The 19,181-nt window shown below is 33.4% G+C and overlaps 1 protein-coding gene across 1 annotated transcript; it reads left to right on the top strand.

Moving 5' to 3' along the window:
- Nucleotides 1-14,750: 14,750 nt before the first annotated feature.
- Nucleotides 14,751-18,556, top strand: Cyt-b5-r_3 (cytochrome b5-related protein). The gene is made up of 5 exons (XM_011194196.3): nucleotides 14,751-14,966; nucleotides 16,992-17,118; nucleotides 17,175-17,378; nucleotides 17,450-17,832; nucleotides 17,899-18,556. The coding sequence occupies exons 1-5, from the start codon at nucleotides 14,884-14,886 to the stop codon at nucleotides 18,404-18,406; spliced, it is 1,305 nt and encodes a 434-aa protein (XP_011192498.2). The 5' UTR covers nucleotides 14,751-14,883; the 3' UTR covers nucleotides 18,407-18,556.
- Nucleotides 18,557-19,181: the final 625 nt, after the last annotated feature.

Here is a 19,181-nt window from a genome sequence, read left to right as displayed (position 1 = left end):
AAATGAGTTAAATTGGGTCATAACTTCCCCTAGCTCCCAAATACCTAATATTAGGAGTTTCAAACTTTCAATGGACTATGCCATATATGTACATATATGCCCAATATGTGAGTCAAATTGTTTGTTATATTAATAAAATTAAATAAATAAATTGCGAGAGTATAAAATGTTCTGTGACACCCGAACTTAACCTTTCCTTGCCTGTTAGTTATTTGTTCACATCTTTGCTGCATACTTTCCTAATTTTTAAAGATCGCTCCTTTGTGATTGTATACCAAACGGCATCAACTCCAGCCCATAAATCATCCAAATTTTGTATGTATTTTTTTCTGCTGTTTGCATTTTGATATCATTCGATATTGCAATCAATCTATTGGATTGAGGTCTAGTTTTTACGCAGACCAATCTAATATTCTATATTCATATCCTCGCAACAAAATTGCTAAAGAGAGTATTATAGTTTTGTTCACATAACGGTTGTATGTAACACTTAAAACTAAACGAGTTACATATAGGGTTATATATACCAAAGCGATCAGGATGACGAGTAGATTTGAAATCCGGATATCTGTCCGTCCGTCCGTCTGTGCAAGCGATAAATTGAGATATTTTAATGAAACTTGGTACACATATTCCTTGGCACCATGAAACGGTTGGTATTGAAAATTGGCGAAATCGAACCACTGACACGCTCTCAAAATGGCGAAAACGAAAAACATATAAAGTGCCATAACTAAGCCATAAATAAAGCTGTTAAAGTAAACTTTGGCACTAGGGATCGCACTAGGAAGGGGCATATTTGGATGTAATGTTATTGGAGATGTGTCTCTTACGTACCCCATCACATACCATGGAAATAGTTGAAATCGCATAGTACAAGGGTTAGGTTGAAAATTACTAAAAGTGGATTATCTCACTAACGAAAAACGTCAGAAACACTAAATTTTACAGAAGAAATTGCAGAAGGAAGCTGCACTCAGATATTTTAACAAAATTGAAAATAGGCGTGGCATCGCCCACTTAAGGGTCAAAAACTATATCTCAGGAACTACTCGACCGATTTCAATGAAATTCGGTATATTATATTTTCTTGACACCTTGATGACTCGAGTCGAAAATGGATAAACTCGGTTCACAACCGCGACAACTTCCCATGTAATTCAATTTTGAACTCTATCTTATTCCTTTATTTTATAATATATTCATAAGGAACCAATGAAGATAGCGAAATAAAACTTTACAGAAATACTGTATATGACCTGTGGCGTCACTTGTGAAAATCTGAATTTGTCGAAATCGGACTATAACTTTTGAAGGCCTCGAATGTCGAATATGAATTCAGTGTCCCATGGTAATTTTTCACCGAAAATTTCGGTAATTCTCTCAGATATTTTAATTTAATTCAGAGGAAATATTTTTCTTCTAATAGTGTGTCTCTGTACCGGGTCATAACTTCCCCTAGCTCTCATATACCTAATTATAGGATTTTCAAATTGGGTCAAATTGTGTGTTATCTTAATAAAAATATATCAATAAATTGCGAGAGTACAAAATGTTCGATTGCATCCGAACTTGGCCTTTCCTTATTTTTGTTAAAATCGGGTCATAACTAGATCCCATATTCCTAATTATAGGTTTTTCTTCTTCTTTATAAATCGTTTAATATGCGATATATCTTAGCAAAATTAAGTGAGTATAGTCTTCGATATATTTTATCTTGTTGGTGAAAATGAGAAATTATAAAAACAATTAATAAAAAAAGACAAAACGCTATTATAAATAGAAATAGCCGTACCAGGGATAAAGGGATGTCCAACTTATTCCAGCGTGAGAGCGCCTCAAAATAAGCGTTTTTTATAACAATTTGCATTATTGCCAGACCAGACAAAATACAAATTTTTGGGCATTTAAATTAAAATACCCAACATTTATTACGGTTAAAAAAAATTTTATACTGAATTTTTAATATAAAAATTACATATTTAAATTTCTTTTAGCGATATTAAGGTACGTTAAAATTGCTTGTTTTCGAACTTTCAGTAATAAATAAGGAAAATTATCACTTGTCAACTGACAATTGATAATTTTTTTACAATTTTCCATGAAAAATTAATTTCCCTATGCTGCATATCATAAAAAATTTCTTTACCCTCTTTTAAATTTCGCGTTTATATTTATATTTATTGTTTTAAGCTCTTATAAGTAATCTTGCACGGCGTTCAAAAATGTCTCTGTCGTATAATTTTTTTAGCAACATTTCAATATGGCCGTTCCAGTTTCCCAATTGCGAAACGTCAAAACCTACTGATTCCAGTCAACTGTCAAAGATTGGTAGGTTTTGACGTTTGTCCGTGCGCTCTCACTTCCAATGAAAATAGAGTTGGACATCTCTTTATCTCTGGCCGTACTAAACAAGTGCGTAAGCAAATAATTATATGTACAATCAGCTGTTTTCTTCTTAAAATTACCAGCTGTGATCAAAGCTGACATACAGGTTTAATAAATACAGAATAAAAAGTTTGATTCAAAACTGCATTACCAACCATACGACAGGTTGCTAACATCCAGTAGGGAAATCGCTAAAAAAAAATGGCTGAACCTCAACATGAGATGACGCCAAGAAAGAGTCTAAGCTCGTTTAGAATAAGAATTGAATTGCAAAATGAACTGAGTGGATACTCAAAAAGAAGCGCTCTTCAAAAAAAAAAAAAAAAAACGTAAAGGTGATAGTTTCCCTACAATTAATAGCCATATGAAAAATAATAATAAAGAAAATGCGGTCATTAATGATACCAAAATTCATCGACACCACCAATTTGAAAGATTTTTACCGCTCTAATAAAAAACAAATTTTTAATAAAGCTTTTGAGTAACGGTGCCTACAAACTAAATACATTTCATACTACTGACTATCGAACAACAACAAAATTCTTGTCAAACGAAAATATACTTTGGCTTAGCTATCATAACAGGCCAATAAAAGTAACGATAAAAAAATGTATATCACTCATGTGATGCTCACCAATCCCCCCTCCCCCTAAATCGTGACCCTAGGTAACCATATTTTGTGGCATCGTTGTTTTTTTCGAAATTTACATATAAAATTCCCCGTTTAAGAGCGTCCGCTTAAGTGCCTTTCCCGCTTAAATGCCTGTAATATTTAATCCACAAATGCAAAATTGTTTGCAATTTTCCTCTTTTAAGTGCCTTTTCATATTTTTGACATTTAATGCGCTGAGAATTGTAAAAAGGAAAACTTTTACATAGTTTAGTTAAGTTTTTTTTTCATATTTATTGTTTTTACTAAGTATTTTTGATATTAATAAGAAATAAATGTGACTTTCATTCTAAAAGAAAAAATATTAGATCGAAGTATTTGAGAAAAAGCTTGGTACTTACCTCGAGGCACTTAAGCGGGATTCATTTAAGTGCCTTTCCCGCTTAAGTGTCTCAAAATCATTGCATATTAAGAAGGGGTACTTAAGCGGGGATTACTGTATTCGATGCTACCGAGGACATCAGGAAAGACCCCTCCCATTAACTTCAAAACTTACATTTGCGCAAATGGCTAAGCAAGGTCAAATACAGTTCAAAAAAGTAGTCCGTTATCCCAAATTCTGGATAAACTAAACGAACAAAAACAAGTAATGAAATACTAAGTTCGAGTGCAACCGAATATTTTATACTTTCGCAATTTATTGCTATATTTTTTTTTAAGATAACACACAATCTGACTCATATATTCGTCATAAAGTTCAATAGAAAAACGAAAATCATCATATATAGTATATATAGGCTGAGGTAATTCCTGAACCGATTTCACTCATTTTCATTATCAACATACATACATTATATCTAAGATTATACGCTCATTTAATTTGGCTAAGATATTTCGCATATTAAACGATTTATAAACTATTAAGCTCATCGTATTTTTTGAAAATCCTATAATTTGGTATATGAGAGCTAGGTGAAGTTATGACCCGATTTTAACCATTTCTGGTACAGAGACACACTATTAGAAGAAAAAGATTTCCCCTGAATTAAATTAAAATATCTGAGAGATTTACCGAAATTTTCGGTGAAAAATTACCATTAGGCACGGAGTTCTTCACGTTGGATATCAGAGGCCTTGAAAAGTTAAAGTCCGATTTCGAAAATTTTTTTCACAACTGATGCCACAGATCAACTGATATGAAATTCGTTTTGCGGATACTTATGAATGCATCCACAATTGAAAACATTATGCGATTTCAGAGGTATATTTGTAAAACAAATATTCAAACGGACCCACATATTTATGTAATATATCTATCTGCCCTTAACTAAGCTTTTTAACCCATCTCTTAAACAAGGTATTTTTCCGTCAATGTGGAAAAACTCTTTTATATTACCTTTGCATAAAAGTGGAGTTAGATCATCTGTTGAGAACTATAGGGGGATAGCTAAAATGTCAGCTATACCCAAACTTTTTGCAGCTATTGTCACTGACCAAATAACTTTCTTAATCTCTCCTTTAATTTCATTCTCTCAGCATGGATTTTGTAAAGGGAAATCTACAGTAACAAACTTGCTTGAATTTGTAAACCATGTGTCAATGGGTTTTAGGGATAACAAGAATACTGATGTTATATATACAGACTTTAGTAAAGCATTCGATAGAGTAAACCACTCAATTCTTTTGCAAAAACTGAATCTTCTTGGTTTTCAACCAAGACTTCTTGAATGGGTATCCTCATATCTTACTAACAGAAAACAACAAGTTTTATTTAATAATACATTATCCGATTCAATTAGTGTCACTTCAGGGGTTCCACAGGGTAGTCATCTCGGCCCGATTCTGTTCTTGTTGTTCATCAATGATATACCTTCAGTAATTAAGTTTTCAGAAATTTTATTATTTGCGGATGATGTAAAACTTTTTAAATCATATACTTCTCATAACGAAAGGACTGAGTTGCAACCGGATTTAAATAATTTAGTTACTTGGTGTCACAAAAATAATATGCCACTGAATCTTAAAAAATGTAAAACGATGTGCTTTTCCCGTAGAACTGTTGATCTTTCCCCCTATGTAATAAATAACTTCAGTTTAGAGCAAGTTTTTAGCTTTGTTGATTTAGGAGTTAATATGGACCCTAAACTAAATTTTAATTCTCATGTAAATTCAATTGTCTTAAAAGCTAAAGGTGCTCTTAGCTTTGTTAAACGTTGGTCTAAAGAATTTAGTGATCCGTATATTACTAAAATTCTTTTTACAACATTGGTAAGGCCTATATTGGAGTATGGTTCTGTGGTATGGAATCCTAGCTATCAATCCCATTCTGATAAGCTTGAGTCCGTTCAAAAACAATTTTTACTTTTTGCTTTAGGCCACTTACATTGGGATTCAAGATTGAATCTTCCCCCGTATACTAGTCGTTTAAAACTTATAAATCTTCCCACACTCACTAGTCGCAGAGAAATGCTAGGTATAATTTTCCTAGTAAAACTTTTGAATGGTTTAGTTTGTAGTTCATTCCTTTTGTCTGATATTAAGTTTAATGTCCCATTGCGTTCATCCAGGCAGTTTAGACCATTATTTCTAAAATCTTCTAGAACAAATTTTGAGTTAAATGAACCATTCTGCCGAATATGTCATGATTTTAATTCGCATTCCAGCACATTTGATCCATCTGACTCAATATTTATCATCAAAAAAACTATTTTGTCTTCTCTTAATAAGTAATATTCAGAAATTTTTAACTTTTTGTTTTTATAAATTTTTAATTCTCAGCTGTTGAAATGTTTGTTTCTGTAGCTGAGCAGTTTGAGAACCGGACGCTTAAAAATCTCTTGCCTTTCTAGACTCGGCAAATTCCGCTCGTATGCGGACTGCGCCCCACGCGTCGGTTGGGCGGGAGGAGGGTAATCGTTTGGGTTAATAATAATAATAATAAAAAAAAAGTCATATGCGCATTGTATATAGGCAAATATGTAAGCGTACATTTCCTAACATAGAAATTAACACACTTTTTCTCATTTAACACTGCAAACGCTCAATTCTGCTATTTTCTAGCCCTCTGATGTTAAACAGTGGTGAAACTTCCTTATAGAATTCTGTGGTGAAACTCGCTTATAGAAACGAGTACCCCTTCGAAAAGCAAACCAGTGTGGCCATTAGCCCGCCGTGAACCTTCTCTATATTATACGTTCTCTGCTGCAAGGCAATCAAAAGTGTGAGCAACTCAGCAAAAAGATGCGCTTAAAAGTATGCAAAATATGTCTATAGATACATATCCTAAATGAAAGTATACTTTTATAGAAAAGCTGTGCATACTTATATAGCGGGGAATTTAAAATGCAAGGACGCACTTAACAAAAATGTGTGATAACATAAATGTAAAATAAAAGCAGACCAACAGAAATAATATGAAATTAATTGCAAAGCTAGGCTTATAATAGGAAGAACTTTTGGTGATCATTAAAACAAGGCCTACATTAAACATTTCCGAAAAGAAACTGCAATAGAAAACTCGTTTTAATATGCTTTTCCACCTGTATATTTAGTGGTACCAAAAATATTTGAGCGACACGGTTAAAAAGCGTGGGTGCTTTGTATTATAAATATGTTTCGTTAATTATTTTTGTCAGCATATATTAAAAATTATTTTTAATTTTTTAGTTTGATGTGGTTTAAAAGCGTGTATTTTAGTTTTTTTTAAACTATATTTATGTATATTTTATAAAGTAAAGGTATAAGATGGAATTCAAAATTGAGTTATATGGGAAGTGGTCGTGGTTGTTAACCGATTTCATCCATTTTCCACACGTGTCAGGGTGTCAAGAAAATATTATATACCGAATTTCATTGAAATCGGTCGAGTAGTTCCTGAGATATGGTTATGACACTTTATGTGTTTTCGGTTTTCGCCTTTTTTTGGGAGAGGCAGTGATTCGATTTTGATAATTTTCGAAAGCAACCCTCTCTCGGCCCTAACATGTATATCAAGTATCGTCAAGATATCTAATTTTTTTTTGACTCGTCTCGTCACCCTGATCATTTTGATATATATAACCGTAATGTGAACAAAACTATAATACTCTCATAGCAGCTTTTGTTGCGAGAGTATAAAAATTATTTAAGCCCATAAATCAGCGGCTCAGCGCTCTTGAATACCATATACGATTTATTGAAGAATACTAACGCTTTGAAAATAATGCTCTGGAACGCCAATGGTCTTTCCAAAAGTAAAAATAAATTGGAAGATATTCTAAACGACAGAAATATTGATGTATGTTTGTTGTCCGAAACACATTTTTACTCCGCACCCAGCAAACTTAGCACGAGGAGGAAGCGCGGTTTTAATCAAAAGTATTATTAAACATTCCGAAGAAGCTCAGATTAAGACTGAAGAAATTCAAGTTACAGCAATTTCAGTAAAAAATGCAGTCAGTCATTATACTTAATTGCTCTATATAGTCCGCACAGGCATAATATCAAAACTGATACTTATACGAGTTTATTAAAAAAATATGACGGAAGGTACATCATGAGTGGTGACTTTAATGCAAAACACACTAATTGGGGATCTTGTTTAACTACAATCAAAGGTCGAGAACTTCTGGAAGCTATACAAGTTATTGGATGCAATGTTATTTCGACAGGGAGACCCACTCATTGGCCTGCAGATAGTACATAGTAGAAGATCTGGTATTCTTTTTGACTTTTTTGTTATCAACAAAGTATCGGAAATCAATTTATGTATTGAAGATAGCTTAGATTTATACTCTGATCACTCACCAGTGTTACTAACTCTATGTGAAAAACCAGTAATTTCGTCCGGCATGTCTTCTTTTCCTAATAAACATACAGATTGGTATAAATTTAAGACTGTACTGAATAAAGTCGAGTTTAAGCTAAAACATATAGTGACAGATGTTGACTTACAGCCGGTTTCACGAAAAATTTCATTGAAAATTAAGTTCTATTTAATTTTAATTTTAAATTTTATTTGACTTTATACTTAAGTTTTCTGGTTTTCACCATTTTTCAAAATTGACATACAAAAAATTAAAAGGCATGAATGTTAGAAAGATTAAAAGCATATTTATATAAACAAACTATTTTATTTATTTGTCACAATGGAAAAAATATTGGAAATCAATTGATAGAAAAACGTAACCATAGTTACATATGACAATATTTAAATAATATTTAAATGGCAAAGCGAGATCGTTTAAACAAAAATTAAGCCAAATGGTGCAACTGAAATAGATAATTTTTCCCTTAAATTTATTTCGTAAAACCGGCTGTTAGATTGTGAAGTTGAATCTTTCACAAAAGTAATTCAAAATGCTGCGTGGAACAGTACACGGAATATTATCCTAAAATACATCTTAGATGGTATCCTTAAAAACGCAAGCTTCGACCAAGATAGCAGCCGACCTAGTTTTATGACTCAAAACTGAGCTTAATAGATGTACTGCGGAACTAAGAACAAAAATTAACAGTTTAACAACTATTCCTTCAAAACGTATTTGTCCAAACTCACTGTTGATAAATCTACCGGTTATTCACTCTGGAAAGTTGGAAGGAATATTAATAAACAAATATCGCACCGATAAAATTAAACGAAACTGAATGGGCCAAAACGAATGCACAAAAAGCTGCAGTATTTGCAAATCATTTGAGAAACACATTTACACCTAACGATGGGCATGAGCTGAACTGTGAAAATAGCTGGTGGATCCACTCGTCAGCATTTCTCCAGTTACTAGTAAAGAAATTAAAAGTCTAATCAAGAACGCAAGGCTCAAAAAAACTCTTGGGTTTGATTTAATAACCGGAGAAATATTACGCAATCTACCAAAGAATTGTATAAAAAAATTGTAAACAGTGCATTATACTTAAGATACGTTCCATCGCTTTGGAAAGTATCTGAAGTTATTATGAAACCTAAGCCGGGTAAACAACTACATGATGTCAAATCTTATAGGCCAATATCGCTGCTGCCAGCTCTATCGAAAGTCGTTCTCATAAAGAGGCTCAAATCAATAATAGATCGAAAACACCTTATACCAGTACATCAGTTCGGCTTTCGTGATCACCATTCAACAATTGATCAAGTGCATCGAATCGTTAATTTCGATGTATCTCAGGCTTTTGGTAGAGTTTGGCATTCGGGTCTACTGCTGAAATTGAAATCCATGTTACCCAAACAATATTGCGAAATAATTGCTTCCTACCCAAAATATAGATACTTTCGGATAAAAGAAGAGGATGCATAATTAAACTTGCAACCGATGGAAGGAGGTGTTCCCAAAGAAAGCGTGTTGGGGCCAATGCTTTACTTGATTTTTACAAGTGATATCCCCACTGACTCAAGTTATGTGACAGCGACATTTGCGGATAACACAGCCCTGTTAGCAGCAGGAGAGTCAACCTCAGTATGTACCCTTCGAGTGCAAACAGCAGTCAATGCAATTACTAAATGGGCTTCCAAGTGGCACAGTAAATTAAACGATTACAAATCAATGCACGTAGACTTTACTTAAAATAACATCATACCATCCCATTTATATAAATGGTACTCCTATACTACATCACGATAATTCTAAGAGACGATAAGACTTAGCAAGGCAACTGTAGCAGCAAATGAATTCTTCTACTATTTAGCTTTTAATTATTATTTTTAACTTATTAGAGTTGAATTGTTGGTAGTATTTAATCATTGTATAGGTACAATTGTAATACAGTAGTTTTCCGAAATAACGAATATTCGTTTTAACGAAAACCGCTTATAACGAACAAGCAAATTTGTTACATTGAGTACCTTAAATAACGAACATCGGGGATTTGTAAGTACTCGGTTAAACGAACAACATGAAGACGACATATGAAGAAAGAGAAAAAAATCAAAAAACATCGAACCAGGATTAAAAATAAAATTTGAAAAAATTCAAAAGAATTGTGCAAATTGAAAAAATTTTAAATTTTATAAAAAAGCTTAACATTATTGATCAGCACCAAATAGAAGTATAAGTGTAATAATTTTTGGAAGAATTTATTAGATTAGAATTTTTTCGTTATGGTTTTTGGTTTTTTGATAAATAATTTATAAAATAATTTATTAAACTGCAATTTACGGATATTTAACTATTTTTTTATTGAAAAACATACCTCTAAGTGAGTACTCGAAAAATTCGATATAACGAACAGGCCTGACAATTAATGTGTTCGTTATTTCGGAAAACTACTGTAACAACAAGTGAGGAAGTTCTAAGTTCGGTTGTGACCGAACATTTTATATACTCGCAATTTATTTTATTAATATTATATAATACACAATTTGACCCCCACATATTCGTCATATTTATGGTATAAAGTCCATTGAAAGTTGGAAACCCTAATATTAGGTTAGAAGCACCGAGGTCCTCATGTTCGATATATGAGGCCTTGAAAACCAATGGTCCGATTTCGGCGAATTTAGAAAGGGCCTTCCACACTATAAATGCAGTATTTATGAAAAGTTCTGTTCTGATATCATCACTAGTGCTTACTTTATACATTGTAAAGTAAACGATGCAGAATTGAAGCATTTTTAGTAGTTTTCAACATAACTTTTGTATGGGAGGTGGGCGTGGTTATAATCCGATATCCTCCATTTTTTGGACTGTATAAGGTAGTACCTAAAAGAAACGACTCTAGAAAGTTTGGTTGATATAGCTCAAATAGTTGACGACATGTGTACAAAAAACTTAGTAGGGGGCGGGACCACGCCCACTTCTCCAAAAAAAATTACATCCAAATATGCCTCTTCATAGTCCCATCCTTTGTACCAAATTTTATTTTCATAGCTTTAGTTATGCACTTTATGTGTTTTCGGTTTTCGCCATTTTTTGGGTGTGGCAGTGGTCCGATTTTGCTCATTTCGTAAAGTAACCTTCCTATGATGCCAAGAAACAAGTGTGCCACTCTTCACCCTGATCACTTTGGTATGTACATATAACCCTATATCTAACTCGTTTAGTTTTGGGTGTTAAAAACAACCGTTATGTGAACAAAACTATAATACTCTTGTGCAACATGTTGCGAGAGTATAAAAATTCTGGCATCGCGGATAATAGAGGTAATCATGGTTAATCGAAGCAAACAATTTGAAAACATTGCAAACAAAAACAATAGACATTAGCCATCGCGGTTAATCGGGGTTACCGGGTCACGGATAATTGAGGCCGAAATGTACATGCAAATACTGATACCGATCCATTTTATCATTTATGTGAACAATTTGCTCAATGCCATACCAAGAAAACGCCACTTAAGCCCTCATGCTTCCACCATGGTAGTCTTCCTAGGGTTAAAGGCTTTTGTGGTTCAATTAGGGTCAAGAGCTTTAACTTGTGAACGACATACAATTTTTTTCCATTTCAACTCATTTTATCTATCTTTTTTTCGTCGCTACAAAGCACGTTCTGACAAAATCTGTTCGTTTGTTTCTGTGGGCCTTTGCAAATACCAATCAATTTTTGATGTGGTGTTTTTACAGGAGTGGTGTTTTCCTGCTTATTCATCAATACAGTTTCATTGAGTCGCTTTCCTAAAAGCTTTCTACACACATTCACATACGATTCTTCATTAATTTCGATCGTAATTTATCTTGCTGACCCAAAAGGTATCAGCTTTGATCTTCCTTACTATGATTATGTCAACACTAATATTGATTTTCTCACGGCCTAGGCCTTTATGGAATCTTATTTTTTTTCACAACATGGTCTTTTTGTCTCATTAAGAGCATTACATAAAATTTTTCGATGAAAAAAATTACTTCAAACATTTCGGGAGGAAGTTTTCCTATTTTGCAAATGTATTCCCCGCCGAATTTTTGCAAAATATCGGAGAAATGATTATTGAGAAAGGGCACATTCCTCTTGGTCTTTCCAATGGAGTGGCGGTCGTCCTCTTCCGCGGCTTCCACCAGCGGGTACTGCATCGAACACTTTCAGAGCTGGAATGTTTTCGTCCATTCGAACAACATGACCTAGCCAGCTTAGCTGCTTTCGTTGAACTATGTCAATATTGTCACATACATTCACACAAGTTGTCATCATCCACGCTTCTGCGCCTTACATCAGGACGGAAATAATGAGCGGCTCGTAGAGTTTGGTTTTGGTTCGTCGAGAGAGGACTTTGCTTTTCAATTGCCTACTCAGTCCATAGTAGCAATACTGATTCTGTGTTGGATTTGGATTTTAGTAGTTGTTTAATACGTATGAAATGAAAGTCTGATCGATGGGTTCAAAAGCTTAGCTGTACCTTACTGGAAAAAAAATTATTTTACTATTTAGTTGTGAATCTATTTGCTATTATTTACATATACATATGTATGTACATATATAATTCAGTCTTATAATAATATTTGCAATTTAATATTAAAAACTGAAAGTAATGTTGATACAAGGTTATAAATAATGTACTACCCTGACAATGACTATCTTCAATAAATATGAATAGATTTATTAAAAGCGACTTGGCATGAATTTCAATTTTATTTCAATGGAATTACGTTTGTCCCTGCAACTAACTGTTGCAAGCCTAACGTAACTGCATATACACTGCGCGTTATCAGATTAGCGCCCTAAATGAAATGTCAATTATCTCGCTTAATTTTGAAACTACAATCACAATGCTTAATTGATTAGTGTTTTTCAAACTATTGCACAATTTGTAAGAAGAATTTTTTTATCTGTGGAGGAAAAATACAAAATCGAAGCTGTTCATGAATATGGAGTGTTTTTGCATACAATTTTTTTCGAACACATTTCACATTCTGAGTGGCATTATCATATATTTACGAAAGCGTAGATGAATAAAGTTTATATTTCCATGATTGGCGCCAGGTGTGGCCTCATTAGGATCGCGTACACATTCGGGCAAAGGAGTATCTGTGTAGGGAGCCATATCATATTATGGTACCTGCGAATAGCAGTTGTTAAAGCCAAATTGGAATGCAAATAAACATAAAACATTGGCTATCTAATTTTACAACACGACAATGCCTAAATCCAGCTTGTTCGAACTGTAAAAACATGGATACAAAGCCAAACTGTCGATGTTCTGGATTGGCCGCCATCCTCCCCAGACCTAAATATTATAGATACCGTCGAGGAATGGTTGATTAGAAAGTTGTATGAGAGTGGTAAGCAATATACCACCAAAACGGAACTAATTGATGACATCAGACACATTTGGTCAAACATTACACTAGATTTTATTAAAAATGTTATTTTGACTTTTATGAAATAAACGGAAAAAATTAAGTTAGCATAGGGGGCGCTATCCTGATGACCCAATTTTCGTTTGAAAATTTTTGTAATGGTTTTTAATTTATTAAAATATAATGAATCGTATTGTGTGCTTTCCTAGCTTATTTTGAGGCAAATTCTTATTATTATTATAATTATGTTAGAAAAAAATCCTGTAGCTCTAATTCAAATACTATGGATAATATTTGGTATCAACCAAGCATGTTTGGGGGAGGCGCTATCCTGATGACGCGCAGTGTAATATACACACATTATATTAGATTTACAATTACATTTTATAAACATGTTATTTACTGAATCTGATTGCTGATTTTGCTGTTTTGTGTGTTACTTATAAATATGTAAGTAAATGTACATATTTGTACATTAACTCTACACTCTTTTCGGTAATGCATTAATTTGAAGTTTTTTTTTTCAAACTTAAAAAAAAATGACGAAAATGAAAATTAAAGTGTACTGGAATAAATTAAAAAGTCAGCTGATTTTTCCCTAAAACTTTTGTTCAGCATCTTTAAATTGAAAATATGAAACTTTTATTTATAAACAGTGTTTTCTTTCACTAATCAGCTTCCGAGCAATCGAGCAATCTTGCAAGAGTAAGAGAATCTCCCTAATATGAACTTATCTGTACACACAGGACTTTCTACAAAGAAAAATATAAAATCTATTATAGTTTGTTAAAAAAATGTAACTTAAGACCTTCTTCTTGCCTTCTATATTATGTTCTGTTATACATATATGTAAATATATGTAACTTAAAAGAAAAATAGAAAAAATAGATAGAGAAATAGTTTCTCATCATGCCATCTGTGGCTGTAGGGCGTTCCTCACTAGGTTAGACTAGTAGTATTACTACTATACGTGCGATGTGATATCAGTTAATGGTTAAATCTGCATTTCATAAAAAGGTTGACGAACACACATTTCATTTCGATAATAACTAGCATTATTTAGATTAGGTTAAAAAACTCAACAATACCAAGCAGCCGAAACTGCACGATTTAAGAATATCTGAAGCAGCTACGATCAAAATTATGCAGAAAAAGCTATTGGCATTCTTCCAAAATCATTAAAATGAATTTAATATAAATTTATACTTAGTTCTATTTATTTATTGATAAGACCGAATTTGTAAAAAAAATCGCAATTGTTTATGTACATACATTGTTGTTTGTATCTTACATATACATAAGTACAAATGTATGTATCTACGTTTGTGTAGGAAAAAAATTGTACTGATAACGGTGGCCACACGTCTCTATTAAGCTTCGCTTTTGAGAAAATAAATAAATCTACGTTTTCGTAAATAGTGTGTACATTGTATATACATACATACATGTATATTTGTGTATTTTTATTATTCAAAATATTGATAAGAAATCGCTTGTCATTTTCCCCTGGGTTTTGAGACGAAAAATAAACAATTTAAAATGCTGGACTTAAACTGAATCTTCACTCAGTTCTAATCGGACCGGTATTGCTGATCGATCGCTGTGTGCTTTTACACTATCTTTAATTAAGTACAGATCCTTGCACGTTTAGCGTTTATTAGAAAAAAGTGTATTCATACAAACAATGGTTATAGAAACGTGGAAACAGTCAGGCATTGCAACCAAATTTCCTACGTATCGAAATTCGAAACTTATCACAACTAAAGGGTGAGTAGAGTGAATATCCTTTAAAATATTTCAAAAAGCTTAAAATAGAGGCGACAATATAGAGCAGTAAAAAAATAAATAAATTCAATATGTCGCTTGATTATGTAGGAATTTTTCAAAAAATTCAATTATTCCTTCATTTAAACAGAATATTCTTTCTTATCAGTTCCGAAACTATCTATTAAATATTAATAAATTAAATAACGTAATTGGCAACATTATATACATATCAGCGATTTGAACAATGGTTGTGAGACTAATTGAAACAGTCGCAGTGTGTTCCACAACAATTCGCGATAAGTTTCTATTTTCTTATCACGCTCGTGAAATTTCATGCAATGACAAATCACTTCTAATGTAGAAAAAATCCTTATACATATGAATGTATGTAAATAGCTAAGTGTATGACGATAATCTTCAACATTTGTTTGACGAAATACGGTGAGTTTCGGTTATTTATTAAGATCATAAGCTAAATTCTTACGTAGGTCTATCCAAAGTTCAATGTGATTAATAAAATCCAGCACAGTTTTAAGCATATAATTAAAGAAAAAGATGCTAATAGGGCTTAGTATTTAATTCAGAAATGTATACAATTATAATGATTACTTTATATTAAAATAAATATATAAAGAGAACACTCATCCGCAATGGCTAACGCTGAAATCATCCATAATAAGTACACTATTCAAAAAACCTTAAAACAAACACCAATGCAGAGCAATATATCCAACTATTTAACGACGCAGTAGAAACGTACAAACCGGAATGGAAAACCATCTACACCGACGACTATAGGTAGTTGTCGGTGTTTTACCAACGTACTGTTTTATATTAGATTGGCAAATATCTCCCTTCCGTTTTTTTGCTCTTTATTCAATGCTTTATAAAAAATATTACAGTGATCAGATTTAGTTCAAATATGAGCCATTTCGTTCGATAATCTGTTTTCATCTAGACGGCAAGTTCATAATGCTCCTAGAAGTCCTCCTCCTCCGCCAATCCCGGCTTGGCTACTATTTGGTACGATTCACTGACCTTCGACTACGATCGGTTTCACTTGATATTGTCGTATGTGATCCATTTTTCGTCGCCAGTCACCATCCGCTCAAAAATGGGTCGAGTTCGTTCCGTTTCATTAATCTCTCGGAACGTTTCAATAGCGGATTTGCCATTAACGAAGGACAACTTTAAAATAACGAGAATTTCGGCGTTAGTGAACTCCATGTTTAACGTCTATAACTGTTGAACGCAATATCCAAACTAATCATGCATGGCGTCGTTTTGTAGGTTATGTCAAGAACTTTCAAAGATCTATAGTATTTCCAGAAACGAGCTCTGTAGCGCTTTATACATAGCCGAGAAGTTCAAAAGACAAAAAGGCGGAGATATTTGCCAACCTAATACTTACAGCTGAAGCGGCTGCGATATATGAAGCGGTTCTATTTGTTGCACAAACAGGAAAAAATATATCATATGTGCTGACAGAAAGTCGACAATTAACGTTATTTTGAATGCATCAAATAACACAGTGCTGATCAACAATATAAAAGAAATTTTATATCTACAAAAAAGCAAAATTAAGATCATGTAGGGGCAGACCCACTACTCTCATTCGCACCCTATACTTCTAAAGACGTTCGCAATGTGATAAAGAAAGTACTCCACGAGTCGGTTTCGAGGGATTGGTCAAATTTGCATCACCATTACAAGGAACATAATCGCTCGGGGGACAAACCACACTACCCAACTGTCTGCTCTTGCGATAACATAAATAACTTTCTTCGCCTTAGAATTGGCCACACTTTAAAAACTCATGTAACTTGATTTAATTGTAAGTTAGTATAACAACGTAATATAAGAGCCGAAGGCCTCTGTAGCCAGCGCTTTAAATTTAGTGGATTAATTATTTGTCTTATAAATATATAAATAAAAATATTAACAGTATATTTGAATATGCTATATAAAAAAAATAACTTTTTACAAAAAGTTTTATAAATGCAATTTATTTCCTCTTCTCCTCAGTTGGCTCGTAGGTAAACAAAAGGACGATGAAGCCGAAGGCTTATGGCGAATCTATGATGGCATCTATGATTTCACCGAATTTATTAATAAGCACCCGGGTGGCGAATTTTGGTTAGTTGAATCGAAGGTAAGAAAATATGACATAATTTGCTTATGTACTAACGGCATACATGGCTTTATAAGGGTACCGACATTACCGAAGCATTTGAGGCTCATCATATATCAAAAGCGCCTCATAAGTTACTTGAAAAGTATAAAGTACGTGAGGCCAAAAACCCGCGCATTTATACACTCACTTTACACGAAGATGGATTCTATAAAATATTGCGAGAACGTGTACGTGAGACACTGAAAACAATTGATACCACGCCAAAGAGGAAGAGTGATGTGAGTGATTTTGAGAAATTATGCATTTCGTAGAAGGGAAACTAATCCATAATTTCAATTTGAATTTTCAGCTGATACACTTGTCATTATTTGTGTCCATATTTATTTTCGCTGTATTAAGCGCGCGCCTAAATAGTTTACTCTTCTTAGCGCTGGCCGGCACAGCGCTATGTTGGACCACCATTGTATCGCATAATTATTTCCACAGGCGCGACAACTGGCGTATGTACACCTTCAATTTGAGCATGATGAACTTCTGTTCGTGGCGTATTTCTCATGCACTCTCCCACCACATCTACCCTAATTCATACTTCGATTTGGAATTGTCAATGTTTGAGCCGCTTGTTTGCTGGATTCCCAATCCATATATAAAGAGCAAGATGATGCGCTATCTCTCAATAGTTACAGAGCCATTGACTTATTGCATTGCTTTTCCATTACAAAAGACAACAAGGTAATATTATGATTCCAATATTGAGCATTACAAATTTCATTTGAGTTTTTCATTGATTTCATTTAGAATCGTCTACTCGCTGTTTAATAACAACATTATGTACTGGCATGATATTCTGCCACTCAGCATACCACTAGCCATCTTTCTTTTCTCTGATCTCTCACTGTTTCTATCGCTGCGTCAGTGGATATTCATCACAATGATTGCCAGTTTTGCTTTCTGTGTAATCGGTTTAAATGCTGCTCATCACGACCCAGAGATCTATCATGAGGGCGATGCAGCTCGTTTGGATCGTGATTGGGGCCTCTTCCAGGTGGATACAATTATTGATCGAGGTGATTTAAAGGGATCACAATTCTTGGTTTTAACGCATTTCGGCGATCATATTTTGCATCATTTGTTTCCAACTTTGGATCACGGCATTTTGCCTCAACTCTATCCGGTTCTATATGAAACTCTCGACCAGTTTAAGGGGAAATTACGTGAGTGCAATCATTTGGAGCACATGCTAGGGCAGCATATGCAATTGCTACGTACCAAGCCGAATACAAAGCCTCCGGGATCTCACAACTAAGATGTGATTAAAGGGAAATTTCAAATAATAGTTACAATTAAAGAGATTTAGCTGAATATAATTGTTATCAAAGGCCAGCTTTTATATGGTTAGTTTTAAGTTAATTGTCTAAGCTGAATTCAAATAAACTAATATTATTTTGTAATACGACTAAGGGAGCAAACGCTTTTCCTCATTATTTGCTAGTTTTCGATTTTTTCCCTATCACAAACTACATACATATGTATATTAGGATAGCCGAAATATTTTTGATTATGAATCATATTTCCTTTCTATGATGGTACATTAGTATAACTGTTAAATAAATATCCTTGTTGTAGTGATGTGGTTTATAATTTCCTTAATGCACACATTATGTATGCATGTATATTTTGATAACGAAAAAATTATTTGGTTTTATGTATAAAACAATAATGACAAATTGACCTCAATATATTGGTCTAACCGTCCATCATGGTAAGCAACAACTGGCGATCTAAGCACATTAATGTGAAGAACGCTATAGGCATAAGGCAGAATCCTATGATTAGCGTGCCTTACTTACCTTACCTTACTAATTTGAGTCGGTGTAGTTTTTAAACATTCTCGCAATGATTTTCTGGTACTGTCTTAAAATCGGTAATATCTACCACAAGTTACCCAAGACGACCTATATCAATTAAGAATCAGTTTCGCTCATTAAAAATAAACAAGTAAGGAAGAGCTAAGTTCGGATTTAATTGAACATTAACAGTTTACAAATATTTGTTTAATTTTATTAAGACAGTCCACTGGA

Source organism: Zeugodacus cucurbitae, chromosome 3, assembly GCF_028554725.1.
Source record: "Zeugodacus cucurbitae isolate PBARC_wt_2022May chromosome 3, idZeuCucr1.2, whole genome shotgun sequence".
Classification (NCBI taxonomy): Eukaryota; Metazoa; Arthropoda; class Insecta; order Diptera; family Tephritidae; genus Zeugodacus; species Zeugodacus cucurbitae.
The sequence above is the reverse complement of the archived record's forward strand: the minus strand, read 5'-3'. Positions and strand labels throughout refer to the sequence as shown.